The 21,859-nt window shown below is 38.7% G+C and overlaps 1 protein-coding gene across 4 annotated transcripts in view; it reads left to right on the top strand.

Moving 5' to 3' along the window:
* The window catches only part of BRINP3 (BMP/retinoic acid inducible neural specific 3), a 348,258-nt gene that overhangs the window by 276,284 nt on the left and 50,115 nt on the right, over positions 1–21,859 (top strand). For 3 of the 4 annotated variants that reach the window (XM_032768511.2, XM_075067860.1, XM_075067861.1), the window contains exon 7: positions 13,293–13,515. In XM_032768511.2, coding sequence (XP_032624402.1) covers positions 13,293–13,515 — 223 coding nt within the window. Of the gene's footprint in view, positions 1–13,292; positions 13,516–19,329; positions 19,355–21,859 lie in introns of all 4 variants that reach the window. The other variant, XR_012656261.1, reaches the window with a different exon arrangement.

The raw sequence follows: 21,859 nt of genomic DNA on the forward strand, positions 1-21,859 counted from the left end.
TCCAGTAGTGCATGTTCAGTGTGACTAACACCACCTGTTATTCTCCCATCCTCTCCATTTAGCAAGCATTTTTAAGTGTGATTACTATGTCAGATGTTTGTTGATGGATGACTCTAGCGAAGTTTCAGCAAGGTTAAATTTAGTCCTTAATATTTAGCTGTAAGTACTCATCTATTTAATAGAAAAATCCAGTACAATTTTGTTTTTCTTTTACTTTAAGACTACCCTCACACTCAATAAGCCATTGATATTTGCTGTTTCCTTGGGTGTAGTTTACTCTGAAAATTTTCTCTGTAGAAATGGGCACCAGGAGATTCCATTTGTATTACCTCAAAAGCTCCAAATTCAAATTAGCTCAATTTATATTTTCTTTTGTTTTCCCCCCAGCTGCCAACCATTCAAAGTCTACCTACAATGTGGACACCAGCTTAGGTTTGTTATTTCTCCCATATCATCACAGGTGATAGAGACCCTACATTCCAAATTATGTCCTCAGTTGCTCACATTCAGCCTCATTCTCTTTAATTTGTAGCAGTCATGCTTAATTTATTTTCAGATTACCTTTAGCTAGCAACTAGTTTTAAATTACCTTGATATTTTTCCTGTGCTTCCCTTAGCAGTGAGAAAGACTATTTAGGATGACGTCTGAAGGTAACTGACAAGTTTAAACTGTGCCATTGTACAGTATGTCCTCATTTGCACTTGTCCCATTCTATTAAAAAGTACAGGGGTTGTAGAAGCATTACTGAGGGCATAATTTAGAGACAGTGGGGTTGCACAGATCTTCCTATGGGTACATTTTTATGGACATTCTATTGTGCTGATGCAAAGGAAGGAAAGCGCCCAGCTTGGCTTTCAGATCACAGTCTGAGTTTGCAGGGCTAGTAGCTAGAACTAAATGTATCTCCTTGTACACTGAGCAAATTTGATCTGGAAATAGTAAGACAATGCATTTGGAATCCCACAATACCCTTTGCAAAGAAATACTTTTCTCAGTAGAAGCGATTTTGTACAGTAGCTTGATGATCCATTACTGGTTTTTCAAGTACTCCATTTTAACTGGGAGAGAAGATGCTGCATAAACTTAATAAATCAAACTTAAAATTAAGACTGGAGTGTGAAGGACTCCTTTAATCTATAAAGATTACAGATTTAACTTTGTGCCATGATAGGATATGTTGTTATTGATTCAGAAGGGAGAAAGAATGTGTCTATGAAAGATCCATGCAATCTCACAGTATATAGGAGGCGGGATTATTCACCCAGCGCCCACTGCCTCTCCTCTCACCAAAACAGACCCAATTGCTAAATCAGGATTGAAAGCCAATTGCTATGCCAAGTGAGTCTCATTCTAAATCTTAATTGAAAGACTCATTGTGAACAGTCTGAGCTGAATCAGTGGCAGTAGAAGTTCCTTGTTAAACATTATGAATAAAGACATTAGTCAATATGGTTCAGTCCATTTGCCCCAGAGCTATATAGCAGTGGTTCTTTTAAGATGGGGCTTAGAGCTTCAGGCTCCAGAAAAGAGAAAAGCTTCAAGCCTCCTGTATTCTTAATATAATTATTGTTTACTCTGTTATCTTGCAGAGGTGTTAATTTGCCTCCCAGTAATTAACTTCCCCATGTGGTTGTCAGGCAATTTAATCAATAGTAAGAACAGATATACCCAGATGTCATTGCTTCTGTGACCAATATTCTCCCCTCACCCCTGTGGAGGTGTCAGTGTTTTAATAAAGTGAACAGGTGCAATGTACAGAATTTCTTCAGAGCCAATTTCTAAATTGTTCATCTCATATTCCAAAAGTGAAAGGACAGCCAATCAGACTCCGACAACATAATTGCCTCATTTTCAGCCCTAAAAGCATTATGTGCCTCCTGCTAGTTTAGCACCTGGCAAATCTACTTAAAGTTATGCAAGATGTTGTTTGCTCAGATAACGCTTAAAGTATGATGACATTGTAATGAAAGAGAAGGAGAAGGTTTCATCCAGTATGAATCTACATTAGTCCTGTACCTGATGGACATAAGTAGTTGTTTGTTCTTTTTGAAAGCTGGTAACAAATCTCACTCTTGGGATAATTTTAATCCATTCTGGCAGCCTTGAACTCAATATTACAAGAGATGTCATTCTTGTCTTCTCTTTTCTCTTTATGGAGATTGTCTCTGATGATTTGTCATTTCTTAATCATTTGTAATGTATATGCAATAATTCTTCCAAGAAGAACTCTCATTTTTGTTTTTTTGCTTTTTTCCCTTCAGTAATTTCTCCTTCCTTTTCTAGAGCTATAGTTCTGGGACAAGTCTTTCATTTGTTTGCCTTGTCTAATTTAGGCCCAAATCCCAAAATAAAGACAGCAGAAGTCAGCCAACATGGTGCCCCCTATAGGATCAGGGCCTTAGGTTTTATTTTGTTGGAAGCAGCAGTGGTTATGCTTATGTTTCTGGTTTTTAAGTATTATGATAGTCTGCAGCTTTAGGGAAATGATATTTTTGATGATATTAACTAGAGTTGGGAAAAAATAACAACCAACCACCCCGTACCCCACCCCCAAATTTGTGTCCTACGATAAATTCTGATATTTTCATATTTGTTTTCATTCCAAATTGGGACAAAAAAGTCAAGATAGATTTGTCATAGAATGAAGCGTTCTTAAAAAAAATCCGATTTCGAAGTGTTGAAACATTTCATTTTTGATATTGCCCATGAAAATTAAACACACATTCCCAAACAACTTCCCTAGGCAATTTATTCCAGTACTTAACCACCCTGACAGTTAAGAAGTTTTTCCTAATGTCCAACCTAACCCTCTCTTGCTGCAATTTAAGCCCATTGCTTCTTGTCCTATCCTCAGAGGTTGAGAAAAACGATTTTTTGCCCTCCTCCTTGTAACAACCTTTTACATACTTGAAAATTGTTATCATATCCCCTCTCAGTCTTCTCTTTTCCAGACTAAACAAAACCAGTTTTTTCAATCTTCCTTCCCGGGTCATGTTTTCTAGACCTTTAATCATTTTTGTTGCTCTTCTCTGTACTCTCGCCAATTTGTCCACATCCTTCCTGAAATGTGGTGCCGAGAACTGGACAAAATACTCCAGTTGAGGCCTAATCAGTGTGGAGTAGAGCAGAAAATTACTTCTTATGTCTTGCTTACAAAGATCCTGCTAATACATCCTCGAATGATGTTCCCTTTTTTGCAACAGCATTACACTGTTGACTCATATTTAGCTTGTGGTCCACTATCACCCCAGATCCCATTCCGCAGTACTCCTTCCTAAGCAGTCATTTACCATTTTGTATGTGTGCAACTAATAGTTCCTTCCTAAATGGAGTACTTTGCATTTGTCCTTATTGAATTTCATCCTGTTTACTTTAGACCATTTCTCCAGTTTGTCCAAATCATTTTGAATTTTAATCCTCTCCTTCAAAGTACTTTCAACCCCGCCCAGCTTGGTATCATCCAAAAACTTTATACGTGTAATCTGTATGCCATTATCTAAATCATTGATGAAGATATTGAACAGAACCAGACACAGAACTGATCTCTGCAGAATCCCACTTGTTATATGCCCTTTCAGCATGACTGTGAACCACTTCTAACTACTCTCTGGAAGTTTTTCCAACCAGTTTTGCACCTACTTTATAGTAGCTCCATCTAGTTGCATTTCCCTAGTTTATTTATGGTCATGTGAGTCAGTATCAAAAGTTTTACTAAAATCAAGATATACCATGTCTACCACTTCCCCCATCCACAAGCCTCGTTACCCTGTCAAAGAAAGCTATCAGGTTGGTTTGACACAATTTGTTTTTGACAAATCCGTGCTGACTGTTACTTATTACCTTATTATCCTCTAAATGTTTGCAAACTGATTGCTTAATGATTTGCTCCATTATTTTTCCAGGTACGGAAGTTAAACTGACTGTTCTGTAATTCCCTGGGTTGTCCTTATTTCCGTTTTTATAGTTAGGCACTATATTTGCCCTTTTCCAGTCCTCTGGAATCTCTCCCATTTTCCATGACTTCTAAAAGATAATTGATAATGGCTCAGTTATCTCCTCAGTCAGCTCCTTGAGTATTCTAGGATGCATTTCATCAGGCCGTGGTGACTTGAAGACATCTACATTTGTCCAAGTAATTTTTAACATATTATTTCTCTATTTTAGCCTCTTTGGATCCTATCTGATTTTCACTGGCATTCACTACATTAGACATCCAATCACCAACAACCTTCCTGGTGAAAACCGAAACAAAGAAATCATTAAGCACCTCTGCCATTTACACATTTTCTGTTATTATTCCCCCCCCTCATTGAGTAATATGCCTACCTTCTCCTTGGTCTTCCTCTTGCTTCCAATATATTTGTAGAATATTTTCTTTTTACTCTTTACATCTCTAGCTAGTTTGATCTCATTTTCTGCCTTGGCCTTTCTAATTTTGTCCCTACATACTTGTGTTATTTGTTTATATCCTTTGTAATTTGATCTAGTTTCCACTTTTCGTAGGACTCTTTTTTAAATGTTTAGATCATTGAAGATCTCCTGGTTAAGCCACAGTGGTATCTTGCCATACTTTCTATCTTTCGTAGGCAGTGGGATAGTTTCTTCTTGTACCCTTAATAATGTCTCTTTGAAATACTGCCAGCTGTCTTCTGTTGTTTTTTCCTCTTATACTTGCTTCTCATAGGATCTTATCTTCAACACTTCAACCTCTCTGGTCGCTCAGTAACAGATTTAAAGGTGGCAATTTTGCAACAGAAAAGCTTCAAAAACAGACTCCAACGAGAAACTGCTGAACTTGAATTAATGTGCAAACTAGATACTATCAATTTAGGCTTAAATAGAGACTGAGAATTGCTGAGCCATTACACACATTGAATCTCTCCCCATGTTATGTATCCTCACACCTGCTTGTCAAGTTGTCTTAAATGGGCTATCTTGATTATCACTACAAAGGCTTTTTTTCGTGCTGACAATAGCTCATCTTAATTAATTAGCTTCTTAGAATTGGTAGGGCAACTCCCACCTTTTCATGTTCTCTGTATGTGTGTGTGTATATATATATATCTCCTCACTATATGTTCCATTCTATGCATATGATGAAGTGGGCCGATGATCACTTTCACCCAAATTGTCTTCCACTTTCAAATTCTTATCCAGTTCCTTTCTATTTGTCAAAATCAAATCTAGAACAGCCTCTCCCCTGCTAGCTGTCTCCACCTTCTGAAATAAAAAAAATGTTTCCAATACATTCCAAGAACTTGTTGGATAATCTGTGTCCTGATGTGTTATTTTCCTAACAGATATCTGAGTAGCTGAAGTTCCACATCACCAAGTCCTGTGCTCTGGATGATTTTGTTAGCAGTTTAAAAAAAGCCTCATACACCTCTTCTTCCTGGTTAGGTGGTCTGTAGTAGACCCCTACCATGACATCACCCTTGATTTTACCCCTCTTGTCTTACCCAGAGACTTTCAACAAGTCTGTCTCCTATTTCCATGAGAGCACCTCATGTTACAAGTCGTGCCTTGTATACCTCAGGATTAGTCCCTAACTGGGTTTGGAGACTCTACCCTTAATGGAAATGCTTAGTTCTCTAACATCTTCCCCTGCATGTGAGCTCCAGTCCCCTCCAGGAAGGGTGAAGATCTAAGAGAGCCAGTTAAAGCTCTCTGATTCTGCACCAATTTCACAGTTAAGTCATCCTGGGGGCTACAATAATTTATACCACTTCCATACAATCCTAAAGAGATCCTATACTTGTGGAGGACCAGTGCACTGTAGTCCTTCCTACACTCCCCTCCAACTGGCACTCTGATATGCACATCCCCTGACATTCTTCCTCCACTAGGCTTGGAGGAGGAACTCCCAGCAGAGCAGTTGCCCCAACAGGCTTATACTAGTGGAGAGAGTTCCGCACTGGCCATTCTGGCAAGAATCCAGCTACTTTGCACCCCCTGAGCAGCACAAAGTGACCAGGTCATACCAGATAGTTTGATCCTATGATTTTTAACATTTATTCTAAATCCCAGCTTCATGTCCAGCCCATCCCTTTCACAGTACATGTGTTTGTTTCCTGTACTTACACCTTAAGAGAGTAAGAACAGCAAATGACTTCATTCCAGAGGGCTGAATGATTTATATAATCTCATTTAAAGTTCACCTCTGCTACCTTTTTCTGTGGAAAAAACCAAAGTCATTTCAAGCCAAGGTCATTCGTATATATAGTTCCCCCCCCCCCAATATATATTTCTTGTAATATTGCTGCTACTTTTTTAGATGGATTAATGTAAATCAAACAACTAAAATTAATTGGAACATAAAAACAAATATATATATTCATTTTACTGCTTTGTTTTTCCTGGGTCCTTGGAACAGAGTGGGTCGTTTATTTTTATTTTTATTTTTTTTTAAATTTAAATCTCTAGAGTCTGGACAATACTGGAGCAGCATTTTATTGGACATTTACAGTATTTGGCTGCTTGAAATATCAGTTCTATTGCAGATCAGTCCCTTGCACAAAATTTTGGTAGCTTTGTGGTTTGAGATTTCAATTTGATGCATCCATTGGTGTTTCACCAACTATAACATTTATTGCCCTGATTATAATTAAAAGCATTATGATGGGGAAAAGAGTTCCATTACCATTGTCTTTTTGTCAGAAGAGAGTTTTAGCTTGCAATGCTGTTATCTGAAGAGTAGGACGCACTGTTGGGGATTTTGAAATTCTCTATCACAGCTCTTGATCGTGGACTTTGCTGAGGCCATAGTTGCCTGTGGTAGGGCCAGATTTCTTGAAGCTCAGTTCCGTGCTTTAACCTCAACTTTCAGTGCTCAAAATCCTCCATGTTCTCAAATGTGCATCTTTAGATAGCTTGTGTGGTATCAATTTCAGTTCTTAGTGTAATCACAAAATACAACAGTATTGGTAGTCAACGATACTCTTGTTTACAGCACAGACATAAAAGGTTTAGGACTGAATTGGCCATGGAGGATGAGTGTTCCTGTCAGGTTAGAGTTGAGGCATATTGGCAGGGCAGGGTTGAGGGGGGCTGCTTTGCTGCTGTTCACATCCACCACCTCTACTGTGAATAAAGTACTACAGTTCCCAGAGGTGTTTGGCTAAGTAATAAGGCCTACATTCACAGCAATCAAAATACTGTGGTCTAAAGGTTTCAAGGATATAAGCTGGAGGAAGTTCATTCTTAGACAATTCTGGATTTCATCCCTCTAGAGAGGAGAGAATCCCTGAATGAAGTGAGCTGTAGCCCATGAGAGCTTATGCTACAATAAATTTGTTAGTCTTTAAGGTGCCACAAGTACTCCTGTTCTTTCTGAATTCACATCAGTAACTCTAAACACCTTCCCCTCTTGTTTTTTTTAATTCCTCATTGGACTTGACTACTGCTCAGTTGCACACTGTGATCCTATTAATTATTTTTAACTTATTTCAAGGAATTGTCTCTCTCAGATGAACTTAAATAGGATTCACATTAAAACCAGACCTAGACAAATGAAGACTAAACCATCTGACAGATAGGGCATTCCAGAGGATCCATGGGGAATTGAACATATCACAATTAAAACTTTTATTTTTATATAAATTTGCAACACCTTTAGCTATTGAAAGCCAGGAATTTTGGGACATGAATTTAAAGCTATATCTCTGGAACTAAATCACCTCAGTAACCATTCCATGAGGGGAGACAACACTCAGTTTAAGATGGAGCATGGATGCCTGATCATTTGTGATAATTCCAGGGTAGATTCTCAGATTGAGAGACACCAGGATAAAGAATTGAGTCAGCCTGGATAAATATGAGGCTCTAGAAACCACGGCCATCTGGGCCAGCATGTGGAATCACAGATTCTTTGAGTCTTCTGCATCTTTCAGGAATTAACTAGCAGAGGGTTTGATGTGCCCACATGTAGACATACTCTTCCTTGCTGGATAGAAGAGACAACTTTGTAAAAGTGACCTTTCTTTGATGCACTGAGCAGCAGACTGAAAGTCTTCTGGTCAGATCAGAGGGTAGGTTTATTTCTGAAGTCCCATGGTGGTGGAAGACAAGATGTAGCAGTCTGATGAAGGGTCTGTTTGATTTGACAAGATCATATTCTCATTTCCCATTAACAAATTGGCAACTAGAATTATATAGTGTGGTGACATTGGTGAGAAGATACTGGTTTATGTGCTGATACAGAAAACATGGCTGCTGAAATGGCCATTTGAAACAACAGAACCTTTTGCAGTGTTACATAACTGATGCATACACAATCCTCTTCATGTCTAGAGGATTGCTTGTATTTGTCATTCAGAGACACCCCATATTTTTGGGTAAGATGCCCTTCTGCATGGGATCTCTGTTCAAGGATGAAGTCCACCATGGCCACTACCACATGGCAGGATTGAATTTGGAAGTCCAATCCTACTTGGAGATTCCTGCTGGAGCACCACCAGGGACTGATACCAGCCAAGAGGTGAGATGCAGATGAAGTGCCAGTATCACCATGTGGTAGAGACAGATTTTACTGACAATGTTTAAATTATCAATACTGTCAATCAAGTGAAAAAAAAGAAAGTACATAAGTGTACATTCCATCCTTTACACATATTTTTGTACATTTTTATTCACAACTTCTCTACTTATTGAAAGTATTTTTGTTAGAAAAATGTGTCAGTATTTTGAAAAGTGACAAAACAGACCACTGAAATTGCTGTCAAGAAGCTTTAACATTTTTATTTTAATGAAGTATTGTGTTGAAAAATACATTTTTCTACAGAGCTACATTTACTGTGGATTGTTGTTTACAAGCAGCTGCCCTCCAATTCCTTCTTCATTTCAAGAAAAAAATCTAACCAACCTACACCTAAAGCTTATTTATATTTTTGTAGCACCTGGGAGTCCTAGACCAGGACCCCATTGTACCTGGCACTGTAGGGGAAAATAAGATAGTCCCTGCCCCAGAAAGCTTGCAATTTAAGTACAAGACAGACAACAGGTGTGTACAGAAAGACAGATGAGGCCACACAGGGAATCAAATAGACAATCAGCATAATAGGCAGTGTTCTCTGCATACCACAGGACTAGCCATTGTCAATTTTTTTGCAGACAACACAGCAGAGGAGAGTTTTAAGGAAAGTTTATAAGAGGACAATGACTTGTTCTTGCATAGGAGGAACTACCTGTAAACAAGCATAAGGGGCTGCATGAGAGAAAGCACAATGGTACTTACTTGAAAATTTAACAAGTGGTGATGGAGGGTGGCTTCATGGGTCTAATCAGAAGTGGGGAGAGGTGGAGGGACCTTTCAATACAATTGAGAAAGTGTTAAATGTAGGAATGATTGTCCTCCAGTTTATTTGTCATTTCAAGGGGGGAGACCCCCTAACGAAACTTACACCCCAAACATTTGTTTGATTAAAAAATATCTGAAACTGATCAGTTAGTGAGAGATTGTTTCAACTCATTTTATGGTTGTTGTTTTGCTTTTTGAAGACTGGTTGTAAGAAATAAAAATTCTGCTTAGTTTAGACCCAGGCCAAGCCTGAACAGAAGCAAGTCTTTATGGTATTGTTACATTTTAACTTACAGAAAAGTGAGTTGATGCTGTAAAATGAAACTATTCCAGACTGGATATCAGTGCTACTAAGAATATAATATTAAAACACAAAATGTAAGTTAATGAAGGGGCAGATCCTCAGCTGCACTCATTTATACCACCTGAGGATCTAGACAAAACTTTTTTTCTGGTTGGTTGGTTTGTTTGTTCGTTTGTTTTGGTAAAGCATGAACCACTACCACAATATTAAACTATCATATTGTACTTACCCATTGTGTTTTGCATTCTCTCTCTCTCTCTCTCTCTCTCTCTCTCTCACACACACACACACACACACACACACACACACACACACTTCTTCCCTGCACCTTTGGATTTTTGCACATCCCCTCTGTGCCCCCCTCAAAGTCACAGGACCTCCCTGTCAACTTCTTCCTAGGACTGTCCATGATGGTCTAGGAGGAAGAAGCTGGACAGGGAAGTGGGAGGTACTCTGGAACTGTGAGGTCTATTTCGTGTCCCTTCTCTGCTCATGTCTCTAGGTAGAGTTCCTCTGGGTAGTGTCCATTGACTTCTCGGATGCCTCTGAGAAGTGGTGGGTGCTCTCCAGGGTTCTCTGGTTTATCCTGATTTTCAACATTTAACCTCACTCCCATTCCTGTTTTCTCCTTTGTTTTCCCCAGCAATCAGTTGTAGCCTGGACTTAGAGTTCCTCCCCCTTAATTGAGGGAATGGTTCTTTAGTTATGGGAGGGCCCAGATCCTCCTGTCTCAATACTACAAATAGTATGCATATTAATTTCATTTCTAATACAGATCTAAGAAGAATGAAGGTTTAGTCTTTTTTTTCCCAGGGAACACAGATAAATCCATGCTCAAATAAACGGGAAAGGACATGTTAAAGACCTGGGGAAAATGTGACCTTCTGTATGGTATTAGGTGCTGAAATACCTAACATGAGTTCAGCATCTCACTTTGTTTCTCAGTGGTACTCTTCCCTCTGCCTCCATTCATGTTTTATTATATGGGCCTGACCCTATCCTGACTGCAGGACATGAAATTATTCCCCTTACACTGGATACTGAGGGGCCAAGATTCTTGATCCCAACTCAGTTACACCTCGGCCAGTGGGGATGCATGACTATCTATTGAAAGGACATCACTCTGGAATTATACATTAGTTTACAATCTAGTGTCATCTTCTACATATATCTAGGCACTTGTATGGCCACCTAATGTTGTGGTGTTTATTCAGAGATGACTACAGTATTGCACTCTAATGGTTCGTGATGTGCAACTGTCTTCATATCTGAAACAGATGATTTTGGGGTGAGGTGATAAGGTACTGTGTAACCATATTACTTTTGTCACTTACCTCTCTCATACAATACAGGGCTCTTTAACATAATAGTAGAGGGTACAGCAACAGGGCAGGGCAGTGATCATTAAGTAAGAAAATGTGTTTTCATATTGGAAATGGTATTATATTTTGCAGTTTTGTATTGCAAGTTGAGCATAGAACTTTCTTATTACTTGTAAACAAATTGTAGAACACATTGCTATTGTGCAAAGGACTGCAAGTAGACAATGTTTCTTACAGAAGTGATCATAGCAGTGTGAAAACTTAAAAGAAATTATGATGATGTTGTCGTCTCTATTTTTCAGCAGTAAGAAAGTAAGTTTAAGTAAAAAAACAAATACTTACTAGTAATGAAAGGCAAATTATAGTTCTGTGGTTAAAGCGTAGGACTGGTAGACAGGAGAACTAACTTCTGGGCCAGATCCCAGGGCCTCCCAGAGGATTCAGGGGGCCTGGGGTCTTCGGCAGCAGGGGGCCCCTGCAGCTGAATTGCTGCCGAAGACCTGGCGCTTCGGTGGTGGGTCCTGGGGCGGAAGGACCCCCCCGCCTCTGGTCTTTGGGGAACTTTGACGGCAGGTTCTGGAGTGGAATTGCCGCCGAGAACCTGGAGTGGAAGAAGCTCTGGGGGCCCAGGCCCTGTGAGAGTTTTCTGGGGCCTCTGGAGTAAGTGAAGGACCCCACTCCAGAGGCCCCTAAAAATTCTTATGGGGGCCCCTGAGGGGCCCGGGGCCTGAGGCAAATTGCCCCACTTGCCCCCTACTCTGGGCAGCCCTGCCAGATCCTTATCTGGTGGAATCACCATAGTTCCATAGAAGTCAGAGGAGTGATGCTGATTTACACTAGCTGAGGATTAGGACCTCTGTTCTTTAGTTCTGACAAAGGGAACATTTTTAAGCAATGCATAGTTAAACTTATTTGCCTGTCACTTGCTTTCCACAATTTATCTTTTTGTGTTGTCTTAAGTTATGAAAATGATGTCTTTGCATAAGAAAATCCAATACTGAAAACTTACTATTTTTAAACCTACATCATGCCAAAATGTTGATGCCCATTTTCATTCAAGATTGTGATCCTATAACTAGAGCTGGTCTGGATTTCTCTCTCTCCTCTCCATCACCCCATGCCACTCCAAAACAAAGCTTGGTAAACTAAACAAGCCAAAACATGCAAGAATTTTCTACTAAAGTGTTCAGGTTTTACATCATGAAATTGATTTTTATTCAGCTAAAAACCTGTATAAACAAGACCAGATATTTTCCTCAAAACCAAAAAATAGAATGGACATTTTTTACACCAGATGTAGTTGTAACTAAGGTCCCAGCCGTGCACGCTCTTCCGTGAAGACAGACCACTCTACTCATGCAGACCCATTGAAGTCATGGGGGTTCTGTTCTGGAGCTGGCATCTACACAATTTGGCAGGGTTAAGGAGTTATGGTGGGATAATCATGACTTCGGTGTAGGACCAATCTGACAAAACATGGATTGTCAAACAGGAATGGGAAGATGAGGGAACTAGACAACAATATGTGGAATCTAATATGTGGAGGGAAAGCACAAAGTTACATAAGAGTGCAGTATTTAAGATGTTTTCTACCATTAAGGTCCCTTTTTCAAAGGAAATAAAAGAATGGTCTAAATTCTAGAAATAAGCATCTCATGTGAATAATCCCATTGATTTATTATCTAATGTACTTGTATGGCCTTCATTATTATAATGTCTGAGTACCTCTCAGTCTTCAATGTATTTATCCTTGTGAGGTATGAAAATCCTGTTCTCCCTGTTTTACAGAAGGGGAACTGAAGTTAAGAGAGACCAAGGGTCAGGTTTTTAAAAGGACATTTAAAGATGCAGGTGATCACCTAGTGGGATTTTCAAAAGGTGCTTTTCAACTAGGCACCTATTGCCTCTTTGACTGCCTAAATACCTTTTAAAGATCTGACCCTAAGTGACCTGCCCAAGGTGACACAGAAAGTCTGGTGAAACAAGGATTTGAACTCAAATATTCCCTATCTAAGACTAGTGCCTTAATCACTGGACCCTTTATTTCTATTCCTTGTCTGATTAAAACTGTGTGCACTGAAATGTTTTCAAAACCAGGTCCTTTATTTGGATATAAGAGAGCCTAATTCTTATACACTAAGGCATCTTTTTGTTACCAAAGTGGAGAATAAGGCTAATGTGTATTTATTCTTAATTTAAGTTACTATTTATGTAATTTTCTGTTATTTTATCATTGTCATCTAGTTGTCATTGGTAATGCAATTATGTTTTATTGTAAAATGATACATTTTGCAACAAAATATAACAAATTGTGTCAAAAAATAACCATAGATATGTAATTACAAAACATTGAATCTTGCCATTTTTCAGATGAATTCAAGTTCTTTATGAAAAGGCTGCCCATGAACTATTTCCTCAACACGTCTACCATAATGCATTTGTGGACAATGGATTCTAATTTTCAGCGTCGTTATGAGCAACTGGAAAACAGCATGAAACAACTTTTCCTTAAGGCACAGAAAATTGTGCACAAGCTCTTTAGCCTAAGTAAGAGGTGCCATAAACAGCCACTCATCAGCTTGCCAAGACAGAGGTAAGAAATGCTGTGAAAACCTGACACACTCAGGACATTGTTTTGAGACTGAAGCCTGCTTAAAAGTACAGGTATGCTAATAAATATAGTATGCAGCCTTTATAACCATAACAGCAAGACAATGCTATTGAGTCTTCTAACTTTTAATGTTGTTCTGGTCAGACCTTCCCAAAGATGATGCCAGAATGAGAAAAGTAAAATGCAAACTACAACTGAATATCCTTGTGCATTACTGGAATCAACAAATCACAGTAACATTTCCCCTCCCTCCCCCTCAAACACACACACATCCCACTGAGGTCAAATTCATTCCCCATTTAATCCATTAACTTCAGCAGAATTATATCTAATCCTAGCCCTCCTATGTAATGCTTGAGGAAGTCAATGGAAGGATTTGATCAGGCCTTTGTACCAGGTCTTACACAGGAGCAACCTATAATCTAGTGGAGAACAAAAAAATAATGCAATGAAGTTACACCAGTAGAAGATTTGGCCTACTCTACTAAAGGGCAGTAGTGGACCTAAAATGAGCAGATTGTAGTATTATAAAACTATAGATTAAAGATTAGAGTTTGATTGGTCTCGTTAGGAACCTAGGAGGGATGTTCTAAAAATTTAGTGTAATTAATGAGCTCTTTCTGTCAGGAAGTATTTTTATAGGGATTTCAATATGCAACATATAAGAAATCCTTGTGCCACAGTTGGAAAAGATAACTACAAATATTTATTGTAATACTTTCTTGTGGAAAAAAACAAAATAAAACACAAGCCTCTTTACTTGTCCTCCTACAGCTGGTTTCCTAATATTTTGCTAAGTTTTTAAAACTATGCCTCAGTTGGAAAAAAAGAAAAAGAAAAAATGTTAATTGAAATTGACTGTCTCCCCTCCCTCGCTCCCCAGCTCTTGATTGAAGCAAAAAACAAGCCATTTAAAGTAATTCCATCTCATGATGCCTATAGTCTTCAAATCCAAACAACTTTATATATTTTTCCCAACATTGTTAACAGAAATAATTAATGGACTCCTGAGCTATAGAAACCACTTTCTCACAATTCACAGTCTACAATCAATGTAACACAGATAGAACAGATTAGAATGAGATAAAACTAACAATCCTCATACTTTTGTGCCTTGACACAGTTTTAGCATACATGGGGTTGGGGGAATCCCATTTTCATTTTATTCCTCTCATTGTCAATTCCTTTCCAATTCTAGATGTTGTTCTTAGATTTTAAGGTCAATTTAATTAAAAAAAAGTATTATTTCAATTTCTGATTTAATGATGCAGTAGTTAGAATTACGGCAAGATCTACTGTACAAGTCAATGGTAAGTTTTTATGGGCTGTTTAGATGTGATTTATTCTGACATTTTAAATTCCTCTAAGTGAGTAAGGAAGTGTGGTATGTATCAGTGAAGGGAATTTTGTCAGGCTATCTATTTTCAGCACCAGCAGAACTTTTTGGAATAAATAGTAAGAATCAAATAGTAACATAGAATTGCCAGATTGGATCAGACCTGATATCCATCTGCTACATCATTCTGTGGCCAACCCCAAATGCTTCAGAGGAAGGTATTAGAACCATGCCATAGGCAGGTGTGGGATAATTTACTCCTCCACCCCCAATGCTCCATCTTAGGTTCCACTTCTTGAGATTAAGTGGCAGAATAAAGTTTGTTTTCTGCATACCAGTTGTGTCACCTTCTTTTAGTAAACTATTTCAGAGGAGCAAACAACTTACCTAGTTATATAGAATTAGAAAAGTTAAGATAAACAAAAGTATGTGTATTGAGGATCCTGCCTTCGTTGCACACCTAAAACTTCATTTCAGTGAGAAATGTGGGTGTACAAGGACGATTGGCTAGAGTCCAATACGTTTAACACACCCATGAAAAATGCTTTTGTGGAGCTGACACTAAACAAGTTATACTGCAATTATTTATATACTGATAAGTAAATGAATTGCTAGAGGCATTCTGTGTATTTATCACTACTTTTCTTGGCTACTACTAACTATATAATTAAGTGTAGTTTATTCTAAGAGGGTTGCAGGGAAGGGTTGGTAGAGCTGTGGGGTCTTTCTCCTCCCAGTCATATCATGAACATCCTTTGCAAGAGGATTTTCGTATGTTGAGGCATATAGTGAGACTTTATGTTGAGTATGAAAGCAATTTGGATTTACTTGTGTGTATGTAACAGGAACAAACCTTTGCAACATGGACATTATCCGAAACACTCCAAGCATGAAAAGAAAAACTTACAATTTGAAAGAAAATTTCTTAATTTTCTTTGAAATGATGTTGCAGAGTGTTCCGCATGGACTTCAGGGCCTGCTATGTCAAAGGGTCAAGGATGGTCAATAAAATGTTCTCAGTGAGCGGCTTTGATACATTAAGAGTTACATCTGCCTTAAGAACTGTGTGACATCATACACTCACTCACTGTGTTTTCTTTGCTTAACCAGCCTATATTGCCTGCATTAGTTGGAATTCCACTAGGTGGCCAGCTCTTGCTACAGTTGATATCACAGCAAGATACAGCAGTGCTGCAGATGGCAAAATATGTTGTCTCAGAACACTGGCTGTTGTGGGCAAAGACCTTCTGTATGAGGATAATCATGTGTAAAGAAGGATTGTGAATTGAGGAAGATATTAAAGTGGCATATGTATAGAAGCTTTGGACTCTATTATATTTATTCAGCTGCAAGGGGTGAGACTGACAGTGTTACTTCATCTTATTAGGTATAGCAGCATCTTTTGCAAATAAGGTGAAATGTACAGAAGGGCATCAACTCAGGCACAGGTTCTAAACCTCCTTAAATTTTAGGAACCTGGTCCAAACTTTACTGTTCTGGCTGATCGCTATGGGCTGTAGCTAAACCTAAAAGATGGGATTGATGCAAATTTAACTTTGTAGTAATGTGGGCTGTATTTAATTTTCTTATTTTACAAGGGAAAATGGCCTGTGTTCAACAGGGTCAACTTTTAAATACTCATGATAGGTCACTGTAGTTCACACCTCACTGAGGTGAAAGGTCATATTTTTGTCACTGCTCTTGTCTGGCTGGATTTTCATAGCAGCAGCACCTCCTTTTATATTGTAGTAGCTATATTCTGGGCACGTGAAAATCATAGGAACATGAGACTCCCATCCAGTTGTTACTTGGAATCAATGGGGCTTTCTGTGCTAGTAACAGTTGGCAAGGTCAGGCACCAAGTCCCTCAAAATTAATGGCCTAAACCTGCTTTTACTGACATCGATGGCAGTATTCCTATTAACTTCAATGACATAAAATAAAGATCCGTGTCAAGGAGCATGGTCTCACTGTAGGATGAGCTAAAGGAAAAGGCTATTTTCTATAAACATGACTATATCCACATTAGGGCTGCTGTTTCCAAAGATCAGGGATTAGATGCTCAACCCCCCTTTAACTTTGGGTGCCAAAGTCACATACATCATGGAAATGCAAGCTAAAATACTTACTATCTAGATTTTTCCATGTCATTTATAGTGATTCCAAGAATAGCATATCATTCATTTGAGCGGATGCATGTGGTACAAAATATTACAGCATGGACATTAGCTGCACTAGCCTAATTTGTATGCAGTTTACATAACTTTCTAATGAAAACCCAACATTTTGTGCTAAATCTAAGTAGCATAATTTGTCATTTAATAAATAGATAAAATATTAAAAAGAGAAACAATTTAAATATAGCAGTAAAACATTAGAATATATTATATCTATGGTATATAAGCAAAATGGAAATCTATTGCAACAATTGCAATGCAGAATTGAACTTGAGCAAATATGAATGTTAGCTCAAAAAGTATATGCACAAAATTTGCACACAGAAGCTCACTTTTGGTAAAACATCAGTATTTGACGTTTTTTAAGTCAGTGTTTAATCTTACTGTGTAATTTGTAACAGCAGCTAAACACATTGGGCCTGATCCTCATCTAGTGCAAATTGAATCAGCTCTTTTGAAGTAAGAGAAGCTAGGTCATTTTATGCCAGCAGCGGATCTAGCCCAGTGTCATGTTATGGGCAAAACTCTGGCCCCTTATCTCAGGCGGAGCTTTGAATTTGTCACGTCATTCACTGCAGCTTGAAAGCCATATGTGAAAAACAAGTAAGCCAGTATACTCTTCTTTTCTAAAGATGTTAAAAATAAATCAGGTTGTTGATCTATTTTATACACTTAACCATATATTTGAAGGCTCTGCGCCAGACATGATCATTCACATGCAGGATTCCCTTAACCTGGGGGAAAATTCTCAATTATGTCCATAAGACACAGCTCAGTGTTGGAGCCAGTGGACACATGCCTCAAAGCATGATGAGCCCCAGGAAGAATTCTGCCTTTGGGATACAGAATTCTTCCTGGAGCTCTCCAGCATGCAGCGGACTTATGCCCACTGCAGTTTGATCTTCGCCGGGGTGCACCCAAAAGTTCTACAGTCTGCTGTGTAAGGAGGAAGAGCCATGCAGCTGCCCCCTCACCATCTCACTCTGCTCTATTTTGGATGTTTACATCCCAGTATTCTCGCGGAAGGAGCAGAGTTTGAGTGCCAGGGAACACAAGGACCCCAGTTAAGAACATAAAAACAGCCCTACTGGGTCAGACCAAAGGTCCATCTAGCCAAGTATCCTGTCTTCTGAAAGTGGCCAATACCAGGTACCCCAGAGGGAATGAAGAGAACAAATAATCATCAAATGATCCATCTCCTGTACAGAAACAATAGGCTACATACCACAGTTAGTAGTTCTGCAGTTTCACATGTGAGTTCCTTCAGAACTCTTGGGTGAATATCATCTGGTCCTGGTGACTTGTTACTGTTTAGTTTACCAGTTTGTTCCAAAACCTCCTCAACAGACACCTCAATCTGGTACAGTTCCTCAGATTTGTCACCTAAAAAGAATGGCTTAGGTTTGGGAATCTCCCTCACATCCTCCGCCATTAGGACTGGTGCAAAGAATTCATTTTAGTTTCTCCTCAATGGCCTTATTGTTTTTGAGTGCTCCTTTAGCATCTTGATCGTCCAGTGGCCCTACTAGTTGTTTAGCAGGCTTCCTGCTTCTGATGTACTAAAAAAATTTTTGCTATGACTTTTTGAGTCTTTGGTTAGCTGTTCTTTAAATTCTTTTGAGGCCTTCCTAGTTATCATTTTACATTTCGTTTGTGAGAGTTTATGCTCCTATTTTTCCTCACTAGGATTTAACTTCCACTTTTTAAAGGATGCCTTTTGGCCTCTCACTGCTTTTTTTTACTTTGAGGTTTAGCCACAATGGCACTTTTTGGGTTCTCTGTTTTTTTAATTTGGAGAATATATTTAAGTTAAGCCTCCCTATTATGGTGTCTTTGAAATGTTTCCATGCAACTTGCAGGGATTTCACTTTTGGCGCTGTACCTTTTAATTTCTGTTTAACTAACTTCCTCATTTTTATGTAGTCCCCATTTCTGAAATTAAATGCTAGTGTTGGGATGCTGTGGTGTTTTCCCTGCCACACTAATGTTAAATTTAATTATATTATCATCACTATTACCAAGCAGTCCAGCTATATTCACCTCTTGGACCAGATCCTATGCTCCACTTAGGACTACAACACGAATTGCCTCTCCTCTGGTGGGTTCCAGGACTAGCTGCTCCAAGAAGCAGTCATTTAAGATGTCAAGAAACTTTATCTCTGCATCCCATCCTGAGGTGACATGTACCCAGTCAATATGGAGATATCTGAAATTTCCCATTATTATTGTTTTTTTTTAAATTTTTATAGCCTCTCTAATCTTCCTGAACATTTCATTTCACAGTCACTATCACCATCCTGGTCAAGTGGTGAGTAATATATCTCTACTGCTATATTCTTATTATTAGAGCATGGAGTTACTATCCAAAGAGATTCTATGGTACAGTTTGGTTCATTTAAGGTTTTTCTTCTTTTGATTCTGCGCTTTGTTCACATTATTGCCACTCCTCCACCAGCATGATCTGTTCTGTCTTTCCGATGTATTTTGTACCCTGGTATTACTGTGTCCCATTGATTATCCTTATTCCACCAAGTTTCTGTGATGCTTATTATTATCAATATCCTTATTTAAAATGGGGCACTCCATCTTATTATTTAGACTTCTAGTATTTGTATATAGGCACTAAACAATTGTCACTTTTTATCTGTCTGCCATTACACGATGTGATTGAATGGGCCTTTTTTTCATTTAGTTGTTTCTTATCAGATCCTCCCCATATTTTATCATCTTCCAACCTCTCCTCCTTATTAGGACATAGAGAATCTCTATTGATAGGTTCTCCCCTAAGGGATGTCTCTGTTTGAACCATGTGCTTCCTGTCAGCTTTCCCCCAGCCCTTAGTTTAAAAACTGCTCTATGACTTTTTTAAATTTTGTATGCCAGAAATCTGGTTGCATTTTCCTGTGTAGGCTCCCCCTTCTCCAAAATTTCCCCAGTTTCTAATAAATCTAACCACCTTTTCCCTACACCATTGTCCCATCCACGCATCGAGACCCTGCAGTTCTGCCTGTGTAACTGGCCCGAGGATGGAACTGGAAGCATTTCAGAGAATGCTACCATGGAGGTCCCAGACTTCAATCTCTTATCTGGCAGCCTAAATTTGTGCTTATCTGCTTCAAAGGCACTTAAGAGTGTGGTATATTAAAAATGTATTGAATTTTTAGTCTGTCACTTTAAATGCTCAGGAGTTTTTCTGGTCCTGCTTGCAGTCTAGGCAGCTATGTAGGGAAGCATACAATCTAGGTCTTGCAGTAGCCAGCTTATAGTAAGATAGGGTGAGTTCTGCCTCTCAGTATTAGGAAGCGGCCTGCTCGCTCTTCTGGTATTCCATGTAATTGTTCTGAATTTTTCAGACATAAAATAGTGGTATATTGAAATCTGACAACAATGTTATTTTATATTTTTACCTAATATCTCTTTAGGTTTATGATATAAACATAGAGAAAGTGCGTCTTCATTGTTGCTTCTCCTCATTGCATACCTGCAGAAGAGAAATGGGAAATCTGGCAATGGACTTTACCATAGTGTTTCAGTTGATTGGCAAATTAAGTTTTCTATCCCGCTTTTCTTAATGGGCAATACCTGAATACTTTAAAGTTAGGCTTCAAAGTAATAAGCCTGGGCCACATTGTGATGCTACACAACTTCCTTGAGATTTGATTACTCTAACCCTAGAATGCATTGGTAGAAATATTGTTGATTAGTGCACTGGCCACAAGATGATCAAGGAATAAAGTTTCCCCAGCAGAAAAGAAAAGTAAATCTTAATATGTAGAAAAGGACACTGAATAACTATTGGTAGCTTTTTCTTTGTACAGGATGTTTGCAGAACTGGACGTCTGATAAAACCCAGTTACACGTTATTCAGCAGATCACTAAGATAAAGGAAAAGAGCAACTGAATGTTGCTTTAGACCAAGACAATACAAACAAGCAAGAGCCCCATTCATTGAATGGACCAGAGCTGAGCTTCATCTACTGTTGCTCTAGAAGCAATGTTAAACCAGAGATGTTAAACAGTAACACATTTTTACTGTGTTTTATTAGCAAAGTCCTTTGTTTCTAGAACAGAATACACAAGTTTCTAAATACAAATTGCCCTAGGAACGAAGAAAAAATGTACCTAAGTTATGTATCACTTTCAGTCACAAACTGTAAAAAAGCTTTCTTTGATCCACTTCATTAAGATACTTCATACGGGAGTTAAAAAGGGTTTTCAGGTTTAAACTTCCAATAGAAATCAAAGTCATCTAGCTCGCACCGTGGTGCACATCAGAAAGCTGCATGCAATACTAAGATGAAAGAGTGCAAGATAAAATGAAGGTCAGTGGCTGTGTGTGGTTTTTTTGAACATGGAAGTCTCCAGGGAAGTTTCTCCAGGGAAATAAATTAGTGGACTTTGAGGTGATACCTTTAATTAGACTTGAGATTAGAGTTATTTAAATCAGATGTGACACACATACAAACATGATCCATAGGCCTGTGACTAAAAGGTCTGATCACAATCATAAGCAGAAAAAAGTTATATATACAAGCTAACAGGCTGTGTATAAGTGTGACTCACCAGCAGCACACTTCCTTGTGACTGGGCATGGTATAGCAAGCACTTATCCTCTGGCACAGACATCTGCTGCAGTCCTGTGGTGATCTATTTCTCATGGCTTGGCCCAGTTGTGTTCAGTCTGACCCTTTCCATGGTAACCAAGTCCACAAATCAGTAGTCCAGTGACTTAACACCACGTCTTTGGCTGAACAGTTCTTGTACCCCTTATGTCACAGGGCTTTTAGCCACTTTGCTTGGTGGCTGATGGAGG

The sequence above is a fragment of the Chelonoidis abingdonii genome, chromosome 7 (assembly GCF_003597395.2).
Source record: "Chelonoidis abingdonii isolate Lonesome George chromosome 7, CheloAbing_2.0, whole genome shotgun sequence".
Classification (NCBI taxonomy): domain Eukaryota; kingdom Metazoa; phylum Chordata; order Testudines; family Testudinidae; genus Chelonoidis; species Chelonoidis abingdonii.